The sequence below is a fragment of the Mustela nigripes genome, chromosome 3 (genome assembly GCF_022355385.1).
Source record: "Mustela nigripes isolate SB6536 chromosome 3, MUSNIG.SB6536, whole genome shotgun sequence".
NCBI classification, from domain to species: Eukaryota; Metazoa; Chordata; class Mammalia; order Carnivora; family Mustelidae; genus Mustela; species Mustela nigripes.
Genome location: NC_081559.1, coordinates 70,668,966 through 70,685,489, shown reverse-complemented (window position 1 = coordinate 70,685,489; position 16,524 = coordinate 70,668,966). Strand labels below are relative to the sequence as shown.

Genomic DNA, 16,524 nt, shown 5'->3' with positions numbered 1-16,524 from the left:
CATATATCAGATCTTGTTTTTTTATTCTGACAGCTTGTGGCTCAATAATGAGGATGTTCAGACTATGTACATTTAACAGGATTGGTATATTTGAGTCTGAGTTTAAATCTTGTATTTTATCTTTTTTCATTGCCTAACTAGCTATATTGCTTTTTCATATTAGTGGGTCTTTTGGGGTTTGCAGTGTATTTCTTTAACTTACGACAGTTTATCTTCAAGTAATATAACATCAGCTCACAAACAGTTTGAGAATCTGACAGCAGTATACTTACATTTCTCCTCTCTTGGCCTTTGTGCATGTTGCCTTACATTTTACTTCAATATACTTAATAAACCCTACAACAATGATTATTTTTCCTTTAAGCTATCAATTATTTTTTAAGAGTTTTGGATATTTACCCACATGGTAACCATTTCAGTTGTTTCCTTTGTACTACCTCTTTCTGTGTGGTGTCATTTTTCTGTCTTTTAACATTTTTATAGTGCAGTTCTGCTAATGATGAATTCTTTCAGTTTTGTATGCTGAAAAGCCTTCATTTTTCTTTTCTTTTTAAAAAAGATTTTATTTATTTATTTGACCGGCAGAGATCACAAGTAGGCAGGCAGAGAGATAGGCAGAAAGAGGGGGGAAGCAGGCTCCCTGCTGAACAGAGAGCCCTATACAGGTCTTGATCCCAGGACCCTGAGATCATGACCTGAGCTGAAGGCAGAGGCTTTAACCCATTGAACCACCGAGGCACCCTTGCTTTCATTTTTAAAAGATATTTTTATTAATACAGAACTCTAAGTGATAGTGTTCTTTGCTTCACTCTCTTTTGGTTTGCTTATTTTCTGGTGAGAAATCTGTCATTCTTACCTCTGTTTCTCTGTATAAAATATATCTTTTTCTGACTATGCTATGATTTTCTCTTGATCACTGGTTTTAAGTAATTTGATTGTCTGTGCCTTGGTGCAAAATTATGTTTCTTGTGCTTAGGGTTTGTTGATATTCTTGGATTTGTGGGTTTATAGATTTCATCAAATTTGGAAAATTTTTGTGCATAATTTCCTCAAGTATTATTTTCTTTTCCCCCTTTATAGACTCCAGTTATATCTATATTAGGCTGCTTGTTGTTGTTCCACGGCTTGCTGATAATTTATTTAAAAAATTTTTAGGCTTTCCTTTGTGTTTCATTATGTATGGTTTCTATTACTGTCTCTTCAAGTTTACTTCCGCACACCCTATAATGTCCAAACAGCTATTCATCCCATCTGCAGATTTTTCACTCTAGACATTGTAGTATTCATCTATAGAAGTTCGGTCTGGGTCTTTTGAATTTTTTTCCATGTCTTGACTACCACAGTGAATCTTTCCTCTAGATTCTCAATCATATCGAATGTGGTCATAATAAATGTTTTAATATATTTGTATATTAATTCTATAAACTGTCATTTCTAGGTCATTTTTGGTTGATTTTTCTTGTGGGTTTTATTTTCCTGCTTATTTGCATGTCTAATAATTTTTCATCTGATATCAGGCATTACAAATTTTATCTTATTGAATGCTGGATGTTTTTATGTCCTTATACAAAGGTCCTCTGACTACATAATCCAGTAACCTGTGAGTTATGATGTTTTCCACTTTGGCTGGTGAGAACATGCAGCACTTGGGCTCCATGTGAACACTATTACCTCTAATATTTGGGGGCAGTTTTTTCTGTGTACTCAGACGGTTTCAATATACACGTGCACTAGCCAGTAAGATGTTGAACAGTCTTGGGGCTCCTCTGTAGATCTTTGGTGTTCTTGCACTCTGCATTCTCTTTCTATGAACCTGACTTGGTCTCCCCAGAGTTTTAGCTTTATCTCCTCAAACTCAGGGATGCTTATACATCTGAGCTGACTTACCTTTCCTGAGCTTTTGCCTGGAAATTTTCTCCAGGCAACAGGCTGGAGCAGTTACAGGACTCCTCTTATTCTCTTTTGGTCTCTTGGGGATCTTTATCCTACATTGTTTGATACCCAGTGTCTTAAAAAATGTTTCATGATATATTTTGCACAGTATTTTAGTTAATTTAGGTGGGAAGGTAAATTTGACCCCGTGACTCTATTATTGCCCCAAATAGAAGTCCCCTAATTTTCTAATTTGTTATTACATAAGATTTTAAGAGTCTGAACATTTTATTTATTTATTTATTTATATGTCCTTTAAAATGTCCTATTACTTGTATAATCCTACAAAAATATATTTAGTTTTATCTATCCATACATGTATATACATATTTTTAAATTTTAAAATTATTTTTAAATTATTTTTTAAGTTTTAGTTAACATGCAGTGCAATTCAGTAGAATTCAGGAATTGAATTCAGTGATTTGTCACTTATATACAACACCCAGTTCTCTTCACGACAAATGCCCTCTTAATAAGAGTGTGGGCACTTAAAAATATTAGTTTGGGAGGCGGGTGGGTGAGCTTGGTGGTGGGTATTATGGAGGGCACATATTGCATGGAGCACTGGGCGTGGTGCATAAACAATGAATTCTGGAACACTGAAAAGAAATAAAATAAAATGAAAAAAAATTAGTTTGTACAGAGCCCAACATAGTTTCATTTCTTAATAGTTTATGTTGATGGTTTTGATCTAGAACTTAATTTAACATTTTTTTTGTAGTATAATATATTTTTTTTATATTTGAAGGAGATGAGAGTGTTTTTTTTTTTTTTTAAAGATTTATTTATTTATTTATTTGACAGAGAGAGAGATCACAAGTTAGGCAGAGAGGCAGGCAGAGAGAGAGGAGGAAGCAGGCTCCCCGCTGAGCAGAGAGCCCGATGTGGGACTCGATCCCAGGACTCTGAGACCATGACCTGAGCCGAAGGCAGCGGCCTAACCCACTGAGCCACCCAGGCGCCCCATGTAGTATAATATTTTTAATGAAAACTCGAATGCTTTAAAGAGATGTATTTTTCTTTTGTTAAAATCTTTCAAAAGTTCTGACAAGCATGGGTAGTACTTGGTAACTGAATTAAAATTTAAATGTATTTTATACAAATACATAAATATTTCTTTATTTACTAGGTCTTCATCCTCCGGGTCCACCTTTAGCAAGGCCCATTCTCCCGCGAGAACGAGGTGCTCTGGATAGAATTGTTGAATATTTAGTTGGTGATGGTCCACAGAACAGGTATGCTTATTACAGTGGTAGATAAATAAAAATGAGGAAAAAGTTTATTGGTCAGGGCGCATGTATGTGTGTATGCAGTAGATGTTCTACAGTTCTGTGTCTCCTATTTCCTGATTTTAGAACATAATAGAATATTTTATAGCCCTGCAAAGAGTAATATTCAGTTGTTTTTCAGTAAGAATTTAGATAAAGTATCTAGATTAAAATATAGCAAGATATATAGAGAAAACAAAATAATATTGTATGACATTTTAAAAATTATTTATTTTTAATAATTTATTTATTTAAATAAATTTATTTAAATAATTTATTTAAAAATAATTTATTTAAAAATTATTTATTTTTAAAATTTTATTTTATTTTTTCAGTGTGTATGACATTATTTTTAGAGAAACTGTGTCATTTCATGAAACTTAAGCTTGAAGAGCAAACAAATAGTAAAAACTTGGTAGTCTGTAAGAAATGGAGTTTTATAGATGTCAGTACTGGAATTGGTGATGGTGATTATTTTAATAACGATGAAGACAATTTACATATGTTTTGACACTTTTAGTTCTCAAAATGCTTTTCCACTTATTGTCTTATTTAATTTTTATAATAACCTGAAGAAGATAGGGATGATGTGAGAAGAGCAACTGTGATAGTGTAGACTTCTAAAAAATACTTAGGATAGTTGAGTAGATATTGACAAGGTTATAGTGAATATTATCATTTTAATAAAAGGACTGAATTTAATGTTAGTATTATAAATTATATGTATATATTAGATATATTTAATGTTAGTATTATAAATTATATATAGTATATATAATTATATATACATATATAATTATAAATTATATATTTGCCCCATATATATATATTATATATATAATTATAAATTATATATGTATATATAATATACAGTTATAAATTGTATATTATTCAAAACAGACAAGTTGTTTCATAGGGCCAAGTATTTTTAAGCGTGTACACAGAGAACAGAGAGAGTATATAAATAGAAAATGAGGAAGATGTATAACTGGGATAGGTATAGAAATCATGATATATGTGAAGTTAACCTTTGGATTGGACTAAGCAAATTAAATTCATTTCTTTATACAGACTTCTCAGAGGTTTTAGTAACATTCATTGTGAATCTCTAAGGAGTTCTATCTTTTCCAGTCGTATCTAGCCACAGATTTGGGGTCTGTCATCCCCAGAAATACATGTTAGGAAGTAACTCAAATTTAAGTGTTCTGTCATCGGATATGTTTCTTTTAACTTAGTAAGGACATATTCATTTAACTTTGCTTAGTTTGTTTTTAATTTGATGTATAAATTATATTTTAAAAGGGCTGAAATTTTGACTGTTATATTTAAAGAGTATTGTTCATTGTTTAGTAAGGAACATCTAAACTGTTACAACATATTCTGCTATGCTAAAAATATAAGTTAGCTGAGATGGCTAAAGTAACCTTTCCATGGGATTTGTCTGCATTTGTAACTGACATGTTCATTTTTCCTTTTCGTATAGGTATGCCCTTATATGTCAGCAGTGTTTTTCTCATAATGGCATGGCTTTGAAAGAAGAATTTGAATACATTGGTAAGAATTATTGGGCAGTTAGATTTAAATATGTTACTCTTAAATATTTCATTCTGTGCCAGTTCCTATATAATGTCACATTGTTTTAGGTGCTATCCCTGTATGTATTTTTCAGGCATATTGTTCTTATTTTAGAACACAGAGCCAAGCAGGAAAAACAATGCAGTTGTTTTTCTCATACAGTGTACAACTTCTAGGTCAGTTTTCTCAAACTTCACTGTGTATCAGAATCACCTGAAGCACTTTTAAAGATTATCATGCCTAGGGGTGCTTGGGTGGCTCAGTGGGTTAAGCCTCTGCCTTTGGCTCAGGTCATGATCTCAGGGTCCTGGGATCGAGCCGCTCATTAGACTCTCTGCTCAGTGGGGAGCCTGCTTCCCCCTTCTCTCTGTCTGCCTACTTGTGAACTCACTCTCTCTCTGTCAAATTAAAAAAAAATAATAATATTATCATGCCTACGAAGAGTCTGTTTTTCTGTTTTAATTAGTCTGAGGGGAGGGGGACAGGCTTTTTTTTGAAGTACCTCAGATGATTCTCATGTGCAGCTACTATTAAAAAAATATTGCACTTAATTAATTATGCTACATTTTCTCAGGCAAGTGAGCAGGGTTCTGGATTTTAAAATACCTAATGATTGTAGTGACTAGAAGTGAAATTTCTGTAATACATTTTAGATTAGTATAGATTGTTTTGCTATTAGATAACCTGCCGTGTAACTTAGGATCTTTTCTGTTTTAAAATTAATATTCTAATTCTAATAGTAATTAGAAAAGGTGCTTGAAAATTAGCTTTTGGAGAGCACCTGCCATATTATTAAAACCAGAAGTAATTTCTCAAGGGATAAGTAATTTTTGAAGGGTTCTTTGACTACTTTGCAAAAGTAATATTGAAAATTATCTCATTAATCCTTGAATTTATTTTGGTTTGTGTGTGTGTGTGTGTGTGTTTAATTCTCTGCAGCTTTTAGATGTGCCTACTGTTTTTTCTTGAATCCTGCAAGAAAAACTAGACCTCAGGCTCCAAGACTTCCAGAGTTTAGTTTTGAGAAGAGGCAGGCAGTGGAAAGCTCAAGTTCAGTTGATCCTTTGCCCTCAAGAAGTGTGATTTCATCAGAGAACCAGATCAGTGAAGGTATGAATATGTTAATTAAAAAGTTATGCCTCTTAATAATGTTTGCTATTTAATAATAAAAGCATAATGCTTTTAGGTAAGAATGGATTAATTTATGCATAAATTATGCATAATTTATTATGCACGTATCAGCTATGGCTCTGAAACTCTAGCCTCCTGTGTGATTGGTCTAATGTGCTTCAGTTTTAAAATGTTGGTTATACTGTGCTAAGCAGCATCTAGCAACAGCTAGGTAAACATTGTTTTTGTAGTGACATCTTCATGTAACTGTTGGGAGATTGGACTAGTAGTGTTTTCATGGAATCATTTTTTCAATTTATTTAAGTGAAGCAGATTATAAGAATTATGCAACTACTTATAAGACTAAAATTCTGATAAGATTTATAATTAACATTGGTGAAATAGGTTTGTGCCTACCACTGGAATTGGTAAGGTTACTGGAAGCAGGAAACTTTGGAATCAGAAAGTCATCCTTGTATTGATGGGATAACTATGTTGATAGGACTGGTAGTCCTTTGAAACAGTTTTTTGGGGTCTGCAAGATTAATGTTGATAATGGATGCCTTTGATGTAAAACAACCTTATTTTAGAGAAATAAAATTTATCAGAATTCATTGGTTTTTGGAACTCGTCTTCTAATTCTGTTTTATGACTTGAGGAAGAATCATGAAAAAATGGGGAAGAGTTGGAAGATCTGACTATTAATTGCCAACTATTTCTGTTAATCTTAGGTGGGGTGATGTTTGTTGAGCAGCTCTGAAGGATGAAGATGCTAAAATTATGGCTCAGGCCATGATATTTTGGTGCTATGCCTGATATAGAAAAAAAATTCATATTAGAAGTTTAGTTCACATAGTTTATCATCCTTTTAATTTCTAGGAATTCTCATTTATATTTATTTGAGTTCTTTATACAAGTGCTGAGTAGTGAAAAAATTGCTTTAACTGAGAATGACATGAGACAGTGAATTTTTAGATATGAGAAGTTTAGTATGAAAATTTGAGAACCTTTTTTCTTTTTTTAACTTGAAGAGTGAACCTAAAATGTGTGTGTTGATTTGGGCTTGGCTTTTGGCTTACTAACATTTATCAAATGAATTTGAACACAGATAGTCATGACAGAAAGCCCTTGTTCTTTCAACATGGAATCAATACCTTTACCTTCTCCAAGTCTGAGACATCAACTCCAAACATAATCACAAGTTTTCTTCTGCTTAAGTCATGCTCTGAGCTGCATGCTGTCACATGCAAATCACCTGCCTTGCTATTGCTGCCTTTTGGGACAGAAAACGAAAGAATTTCATAGTGAAGATTCCTAGAAGAAAAATTGAAGTCCTTTCCATGAGTAAACTTGCTTATTAAAAGCTAAAGTGAATATTTGAAAGCTAATAAGAAGGAAGGAAGAAAGGAAAGGAAAGGGGAAAGGGAGAAGGAAAGGGGATGGGAAAAGAAAAGGGAAGAAAAAACAGGGAAGGAGGCGGGGAGGGAGGGAGGGAGGGAAACAGCCAACAAAATAAAAGTCTTGGTAAAGAGTCCCATGCTTTAGTGTCTTCTGCTAAGATTGAGATGAATAGTTAGCAAACAGCACCTAGCGATACCTTTCCTTCTCATCAAATCTAGGAGGAACAATACCCCCGATGTCACATTTTCTATCTGAAATCTCCAGAACGAAGTCTAACTGGCTCAAACTCAGCCCTAATAAGGTAATATTAATAGGTGAAGACAAAATCAGAGGCAGGGTCTAACAACTCTGTAGGGCAAGGAACGGAAGAAACAATTACATTGGCTAAAATAGTCTTTGGAGTCGTAACTTTTTCATAGTTCTCCTTGGATTCATCAAAAAGGCTGAGAACCTTTTACTTTAGCTTTCAGAAGATTGAAACTTTTCTCCAAGACTACTGTCTCACCACTATGATATAGTTACCATTTCCAAGTAATAAGCAAGTATTCGCGTGAAAGATGAAGCTGCATTTGTTTTGAACGCTGGTGGCATACCTTTATGATTATTATACTGAACTATTAAGTAAGACCGTATCATCTCAGTCATCTCTCTGTACTGACAGCCAGTGTAAGCAAGGTCTTAGATTTCTGATTTCTGCGTTCGTGATACATATATATAACATAATATATATAATAATATATAATAAATAAATTTATTTTTTATAAATAATAAAATATATAAATATATAAATGCCGGGAAGTTTTTATATATGTATTATATATCAATTATATATTTTGTATATAATACATTATTAATATATATTATATATTTAATATATAAAATTTATATAATTTATATAATATAATAAAAATAAAATAAATAAATAAAATATAAATATAAATTTACATAATAAAATTAAAGATTTTATTTATTTTTGAAAGAGAGAGAGAGAAAGCAAACACAAGTGGCGGGTGGGGCAGAGGGAGAAGCAGATCCCTGCTGGGCAGGGAGCCCGATGTGGGACTCGACCCCAGGATCCTGCGATCATGATCTGAGCCGAAGGCAGATACTTAGCTGACTGAGCCACCAAGGCATCCAATTTTTATATTTTTTAAAGTAGTGAAATAGCTCCTTGATAGTGGCAGAAACTGTAGAGATTAGGTTATTGAAGTCACAGAGGAAACAAAAAGATAGCTCTCTTCCATCTGAATTTTCCTTTCAACAAATATTCTGTATCTGCTTATATGAATAATCTTGAATCATTAGAAGCAACCTTTTTAAAAAAGAACTATGATGCAAGACTTTGAGTTTTGTCTTGATTCTGCTAGTGTAAGATTTTGCATTTAGGATGAGACACAAGGCTTTTGGATCACTCTTTAGAACAACTTAAGAGATATTGGAGTTTTCATCAAAGAGGGAGACCTAGAAAATTTCTCCTATTAATTACTCATTTGGATTCCTGTAATTTTCTTCTAGAACTGTGTATCCAGATGCTTTGGTAATACTGTATAAAAGAAATACAAGGGACACTTGGGTGGTTTAATTAGTTAAGCATCTGCCTTCGGCTCAGGTCATGATCCCAGGGTCCTGGGATTGACCCCCATATCAGGCTCCCTGCTCAGCAGAGAGCCTGCTTCTCCCTCTCCCTCTGCCTGTCACTCTGCCTACTTGTGCTCTCTATCTCTCTGTCAAATAAATAAATGAGATCCAAAAAAAAAAAAAAAAAAAGAAACACAAGAAATTAGGATTATGGATTCTCTTTTTATGTAAGAGCATACTAGATATGGTATGCCAAAGTAATGAACTACTTTTAAGTTATTTGGTTTTTTTATGGCTGAGTAGTGAATCTCTGCTAAGCCACATTAAAGTGCTTTATCAGTTTTGCTTTCCTAAAATATGCTTTCCAAAATAATTGATATGTAGCATTCTTTTTTGTTAACTATGATAAATACTTAGAATAGGAGGTTTCTACATTGTTAGCATACCTATAGAGTGATTTTAGGCTACCATGTTTAAAAAATGTTAGTATTGTTTTAATTATTCAGTTGTATTTGTCTAGATCTTATATAATTATTTTTTAAAAAGATAGCTTTTATTCAACTGGAAATAATTTTCTAATAATAAAACCTATGGCATTTAATCAATACTATCAAAAATATGGGGTAATTAAGTGATGGGCATTGCATTAAGGAGTGCATGTGCTCTTATGAGCATTGGGTGTTATATGCAACAGATGAGTTATTGAACTAGTGATGAAACTAATGCTGTACTATATCTGAAACTCATGATGTACTATATGTTGGCTAATTAAATATAAATAAAAAAGGAAAAAAATAAAAAATACCAAAAATAGCAAGTAAAATTTATATAAGGTGAAATTTATTTTTGTAATCTGATTTTTGCTTTTTTCTTTCTTTTAAGCAACATATTGTTCCTGTTAGGTTATGTTGAACTAGAGAAAATTCTGTTTTTACTATTGTTTGTTATGATGCTCTAGGAAATTGAACTATTTGATAATGTAAATTTTGTTGAATTATGTATTTACCAGATCCAAAAAGCTTACACCTTTATTGATATTTAATTATGTATAGCTTCATCAGGATACAAACATGCCTATAGTATCTTTTTGTTTGTTTGTTTTAGACCTAGAGATCTTTTGGTCTTTTGATTCGCTTTGCTGAAGCACCTTCACTTAATAGTTTTACATTATTGCCTGATAATGACATTTCTTTCTTATCTAATGCATTTGTTCTCCAGTGGTAAATAACAGTATCACTATTAAACAGTATTCTGTGTGCTTAGTATGAGTTATTCTCTCATAGGTGGTTTTTATTTAATTAATTTTATTCATTGAGCCATAATGGGTTAAATTTTGAGATGAGATTCATGTCTTTGTTCCTTAATGTAAGTTGGCCATTTTCCTTAAGCCAGAAAGTCACATAAAAACTGCTTTGCTTAAGACCTGTGAGTTCAAAGACAGACTGTCCATTTTAATTGAACAAATTCTCCTTTGGGTAAATTTTATAATCTACACATATAGTGGGTACTGATGTGTTAGCAAGGCAAAAGTTTGATGCATAAGCAAGACAAATTTTTGTTATTGTAAAACGGAATAAAAAGTAAGAATCTAAATGAATTCACCAAAATATGAAGGATTTTCAAAGGCATAAACTAAATAGAATAGTTCCCCCGCCCCTGGAAATTATGTATTTCTAAAGGAAATACATGAATTTGTTTTGCTAGACCGTTCTTGAATTTTCAAAGAAAATTATTTTTTTAAGAGAGAGAATAAAACCTAAAAGGTAAGGTGATGTTCATACATGTTTTTGCATGTGTGTGGTTTATAGATGAGGCAGTGGTATTCATTATACAGTTAATACTCAGTTTTATGAGTTTCAGTTCCAAACAACTGTAAGCCAGTTGTTTACAATTTGGTAGAAAAAGCTTTCTCTCTAAAGAACATTGGGGAGAGGGGCAGGGGGCAGCAGTGGGAAAAGGAACAAATTCCATAGGTCATTTTTGTTTTTTAACATTGTGATATATTGTTTTCTTGACATTATAGATGCCAAAGTTGATTTAAAAAATTTTCTTACTGATGGTATTACGTTGGTTAACTTTGTTTTAATTTTAGTCTTAAACTGATGTTGCATGGGGGAGAAGAGGCCTCTTTAATTAGTGTGAACACAAGTGCTGGTTTCTTTCTTATGACTTTATGTCCAAATATTGACATCTTCTATTATATTATCTTATATCATCAAGCTATTTTAAACTATAACTTCACAGAAAAAATTAGCTGTTTTTATTAGAATAGGCAAATGATATTCTCCCATAGAAAAGTAAATACTTTTGGAATACATTTAATAATCTTATTATAAAGCTCTGTATTTTAGTTCTTAGACATGTAATTCTCTGTTAATCTTGCACACCTAATTCACTTAAATCTTATTTGGATGACTTGAACAAAATGGGTTTGGCATCCAAAAATCGAATATCTGTGTCATTTAGACTGATGTCTGCTTCATAGGCATCATAACACATACCAGTTTTTCTGTAGTATTACAGTTTTTAAAATGACTTTTCTGCAGATTAACCTGGGGGTAGAAAAGTAGTCATTAATAGGCTTTTTCATTATATTCAAGCCTTATGCATCATTTCACCAGTTTTTAGTCTTCTGTATTTTCTTTGACATAAAATAAATTATTGACAAGCAAGCATAATTTTCTAATTATGATAGCCCATAGTATTTCTTAGAATTCATCTTTATGCATTTAAAAATGTAACTATCATAGTACTTCTTTTTGTATTATCTGCCTCAAGACACCAGAGTTTTTTAATTTAATTGGATTTGACCGATGATGTGTCTGTTTCTGAAAATAGTTACATCACAGAGCTTTATTGTGATAATCTATGAACTTGAGTACTTCTCCTGTTCAGTACTGAGGCATTTGGTCAGACAGACTATAACTAATTATCTGAGTCTCTATTCACCTAAACACATTTATTGGTGAGTTGAGTCCCAGATTCTGAGCTTTTTGTCTTTTCATTTCGTAGGACTTTATTGGTTTGTCTCAGAAGGCTTTCTAAAATATAACAAATTGTAAAGTTCTGGGCAAGTCAGTATTGCCCAATGGCCAGAGAGTTGTGGAAAACTTTGACTCTTACCATTCTACCCTGCATAAATTTTGGGAGGGTAGAATTACAAATGGTTGGCGACTCCTGAAGCTTTCCACTGAAGAATTTGCTTGCCCTTGTGGCAGAAATGATCCATACATGTCCAGAGAATTTCATTTGTACTTTCTGCTTTTCCTTTGTGCACTGGAACATTCAAATAACAAAACTCAAATGACCTACTGCTTTTCTACCTTGATTTTTATAAGATTCCAAGTGGTACTGTGATGCCATTACTGCAGTGTATTTTCAGTTCAACTTAAAAATAGCATTTTTGTGACATTTGACACAAGTAGGATTTGTGAACATTCCTCACTATATTTTGTGATCCTATGAATTTTCATACAGTAAGACCTCACTAAATTGGATGTCCCTGACTGGAATTTTGGCTTTTCATTTTATATATGAAAGAGGGAAGGAGGTTGTAATTAATTCTGTAAACTAGAGTCTAAGATGTCTGTTTAAAGTAATAATGATTTTTTAGTATTTTAATTTTTTTTAATTTTAATTTTTTAAGAGCTACTTCACTCTCCAATTGTCTTTTTTTTACACTTTTTTTTTAAAGATTTTATTTATTTATATATTTGACAGATAGAGATCACAAGTAGGCAGAGAGGCAGGCAGAGAAAGAGAGAGAGAAAGGAGAAAGCAGGCTCCCCGCCAAGCAGAGAGCCTGATGTGGGGCTCGATCCCAGGACTCTGGGATCATGACCTGAGCCAAAGGCAGAGGCTTTAACCCACTGAGCCACCCAGGCGCCCTGATTTTTTAGTATTTTTAAAGTCTTGGCGTGAGTGTGTGAGATTTAGATAATTTGTATTTATTTAAACTGATAATGGTAAAACCATGAATTTGTAAGATGTCTACTTCCTTGTGTGCATATAGCACATAATTTCTTTGCAAATCTGTTTTTATTTAGCAAGACTCTGACCTGTACTGTAAATGAACTAAACTTGAACTTTTTACTAGTGTAGATTGGCTTTTTCCTTCAGATTTTTTGAAGTAATAACATTTGTAGTATATCATAAGGGATCTTCTAGGAGCATAGTAAAATTTGCTTATTTGTTTGGCTGATGTGGTTTAACCATATTTCTCCTAGCAAGGATGTTTTTTACTATTTATTATAAAAACAAAAGCTAGATTTTTATTTTTGACTTGGAAATTGGGAGGCCCAAAGATTTCTGCTTCTGACATTCCTTCCCTCATTTTATTCTTTAAACTTAAAAAAACTAACTAACTAACTTTACTGAGTAAGGTTATTATTATTAAGGGATTTGAATTTAATGAAGCTCAAAGGAAAATTTAAAAGGAGTAAATTTTTAGATAGGAACCGAGACCCTCACTTAGCTTCCACTATGGAGGCGGGCAAAAGACCCTTCCCTTTCTCTTCCTTGTATTGTAGGTATATTATATTAATATAATATAATCTATGAGCTAATACATTGGCTTTGTTTACTGGTCTTATAAATCTGCATATGACCCAGAGATTCAAATCCTGAGAACTTGTGTTGTAGAGGGATGGGGGGAAACTTGTCATGCCTTTGGAAAAGGTGGATTCAGACCATCCCAGTCTTTGGATAATAGAGAGGTAAATCAGTGTGGGAGATGGCACTGCCTGTACATGCACACACACATGCATACACACACAGGCGTATACATTTATTGTTTACAGAGTTGTCTGTGTGCAAGGGAGACAACTCCTTCAGGAAACGTAATCTGGGAGTTAATACATTGGCTTTGTTTACTGGGCTGTTGTCTTATAAATCTGTTGGGACTTCGTTTGATATATTTGGACATTTAACTTTTAAATGCATCTTTAGGAAGGTTCCTAAATTCTGTGAAAATTCCTAAATTTTAGAGAAATATAGGGCTTTAGATAAAAGTATGTTTATAGGTTTGTTTTCTCCAAGTTGTTTTTTCCTTCATTCCACCAATTCTTGTATGTAATAGGGAGTTAAGTACGTATTTTAAAAGATTTTAAGGATTATATTAGACCATTCTCCTGTTTCTTTGTCCGTGTATGTGCATATCTTTTATCTCATTTAGCATTTTAACTTTGGAAATCCTAAAGTCTTGACTCTTTATCTTTTCAGAATCTGTAGAAGAACAAGATGTTCTTGATAACAGTACAGAGCAGACAGATGAGAAAATATCAGATACAGAGGAGACAGACCAAGGGACTGAAAAAGTATCTGGCACAGAGGAACCAGAGGAGAAACAAGAGGCTGAAAATGAGGACACCTCAATGAATGAAGCCAAATCAGCAGTCCCTAGAGCTGATTCTACTCCTAATCCTGAACTCAGTGGAGAATCTTTGATGGCCATGTAGTAAATGCTTCCACGTGCCTTCAACTGGATATTTATAGTCTTGTTAATGTCAGTTATCGCTTTCTAGGTGGTGCTTTCTTTTTTCCCTCATAAGGATATATGCTTGATATCATTTGAATTTAGATTGCTTGGCTATTTCAATATGTCAGAGTTGTAGCTCCTGGATGTTAAATTAAAGGCAAGTGATATCAGTAAAGTAAGAACCTTTGGAATGTATAAAGACCCACACTGTTTAGCCAGGTATTAGATGTTTTCTTCCATTCTAAAAGTAAACAGAATAGCATTCTTGTTTTCTCTGTGTGTGACCTATAAATAATACCATTTTGACATAGGAAGAACTTTGGTTATGAATAAGTTCTAATGGTGTTTATTTTAAGGAATGAAACTCAATTAAGATTTTTAATCATTCATCATCAAAAATGGATGGAATTTTAATTCTTGAGGTATTTGCAGGGGTGATGTCTACTTAGGCATTTACATTAAGTGGTAGGAAAGTTATAACTGTATCTATATAGGCATTGGTACGAATTCTCAGTAAGAATGCAGTTGAACAGTCAAGTGCAGTGTTTCTTCTTTGATGTTTCTTATTTTGCAGCTGGGCCAAAGGCACATGATGTATATAATTAGCTTATGTTTACATATTAACATATAGGAAATACCTCTGCACTTGACTGTACTTGAATTCTGAGCATTATTTATACTTGTAAAATAATGGTGATATATAAGTGAATTTTGTGCTCTTGTGTGTATTTTGTTCAGGAAAATAAAGATGATCTGGCAGCAGTTTCTTTTTGTTAAATATTTAGACTTCTTCAGACAGTGTCTTGGTGGATGGCTTGGCTACCTAAAAAAATCTTAGTAGGAGCAGTTCACAATACAATTAATCTATAGACTCTTCTGAGAGTAAATTATGATGCTTCAGTTCAGACTAATTGCTTTTCAAATTCAGAGAAATAGGAGCATTTAGAGGTTCTAATCAGAGATTAGGGTTTTCTGATTCAGGGAAACCTGAAGCCATTTTTAATTTCTAATTTTGAGAAATACATAAGTATTGAGAATAAGCAATTAATTACTAATAATTCATTGGAGTTAATCTATGTATTATTAACTGTGAAAAAAAGTCACCCAGAATGGTAATTTTTGGACCTTAAATACAGTGTGGTTATCTTTTTTATCTTCCTTTTATCTTTCTTCTCCATTATTAAGAAAATTGAAATCGAGGTTCATAGGCATATATATATATATATATATGGCAAATATTTCAAAGTTTAGTAAACTAAATACAGTTTATTAAACATTTAATAAAATAACATTTATTATTTAAAAGCTCATCTTTATGATTAATATCTTATATCTGATAGGTATTTTAATGAGTCCAATCTGTTAATAGTCTGAGGCATTATGGTATAGGGACCAGAGTTTTTGAATCACAGAAGTGGGTTTAAATTCTAGCTGTGTAGTCTTGGGCAAGTCACCCAGCCTCTCTGAGACTTTTTTTCAACTGTAAAATGGGAGGTATAATATCTACTTTTTGGGGTATATGGATGATTAAAAATAATTTATATAATATGCCTAGCTCACTGCCTGACAATAATTAAGTAAATGACAGCATTTTATATTATTGATATCCTTGTGAAATACGGAAGGGCTATAAATTCTTCCTCTTGTAAATAAGGAAATGAAAAAATAATATGGACATATAATTTACCTGCTCAGAATCAAGCCAGTTTTCTGCATCAACTTTTCTCTGTCATATACATGTATATAAATAAATACATAGATGACAGAAATAGGAACCTGAGACTGGAATATAATCTCTGAATATAATCTTTTTTGGGGAAGGTGGATCTCAGGTTTTGTACATTATTGACCTATAAATGTTTTAGTGACATCATGCTGAGTTGTCTTGTTTTTTTATTTATGTATTTATGTATTTATTTTTGGAGTGGGTAGAAGGACAGAGGAAGAGAGAGGATCTCAAGCAGATTCCCTGATGAGCACGGAGCCTGATGGGAGGCTCAATCTCACCACCCTGAGATCATGATCTGAGTCGAAATCTGGATTCAGATGCTTAATTAGCAGGGTGAGCCACCCACATGCCCCGAATCTTCTTGTTTTAAAACATTCAAATTCTGGTGTGCATTGCTTGAAAATGAGGGGTACTTCAGAGAAATATAATTGAATGATAGAATCAAGCAAATATGA

The 16,524-nt window shown here is 32.9% G+C and overlaps 1 protein-coding gene across 3 annotated transcripts in view; it reads left to right on the top strand.

The window, feature by feature from the left end:
• The window catches only part of LNPK (lunapark, ER junction formation factor), an 84,799-nt gene extending 68,586 nt beyond the window's left edge, over window positions 1-16,213 (top strand). For 2 of the 3 annotated variants that reach the window (XM_059394211.1, XM_059394209.1), the window contains exons 10-13: window positions 3,062-3,167; window positions 4,684-4,754; window positions 5,715-5,885; window positions 14,085-16,213. In XM_059394211.1, coding sequence (XP_059250194.1) covers window positions 3,062-3,167; window positions 4,684-4,754; window positions 5,715-5,885; window positions 14,085-14,320 — 584 coding nt within the window. In that variant the 3' untranslated portion in view covers window positions 14,321-16,213. Of the gene's footprint in view, window positions 1-3,061; window positions 3,168-4,683; window positions 4,755-5,714; window positions 5,886-7,504; window positions 7,588-14,084 lie in introns of all 3 variants that reach the window. The other variant, XM_059394210.1, reaches the window with a different exon arrangement.
• The last annotated feature ends 311 nt before the right edge of the window (window positions 16,214-16,524 follow it).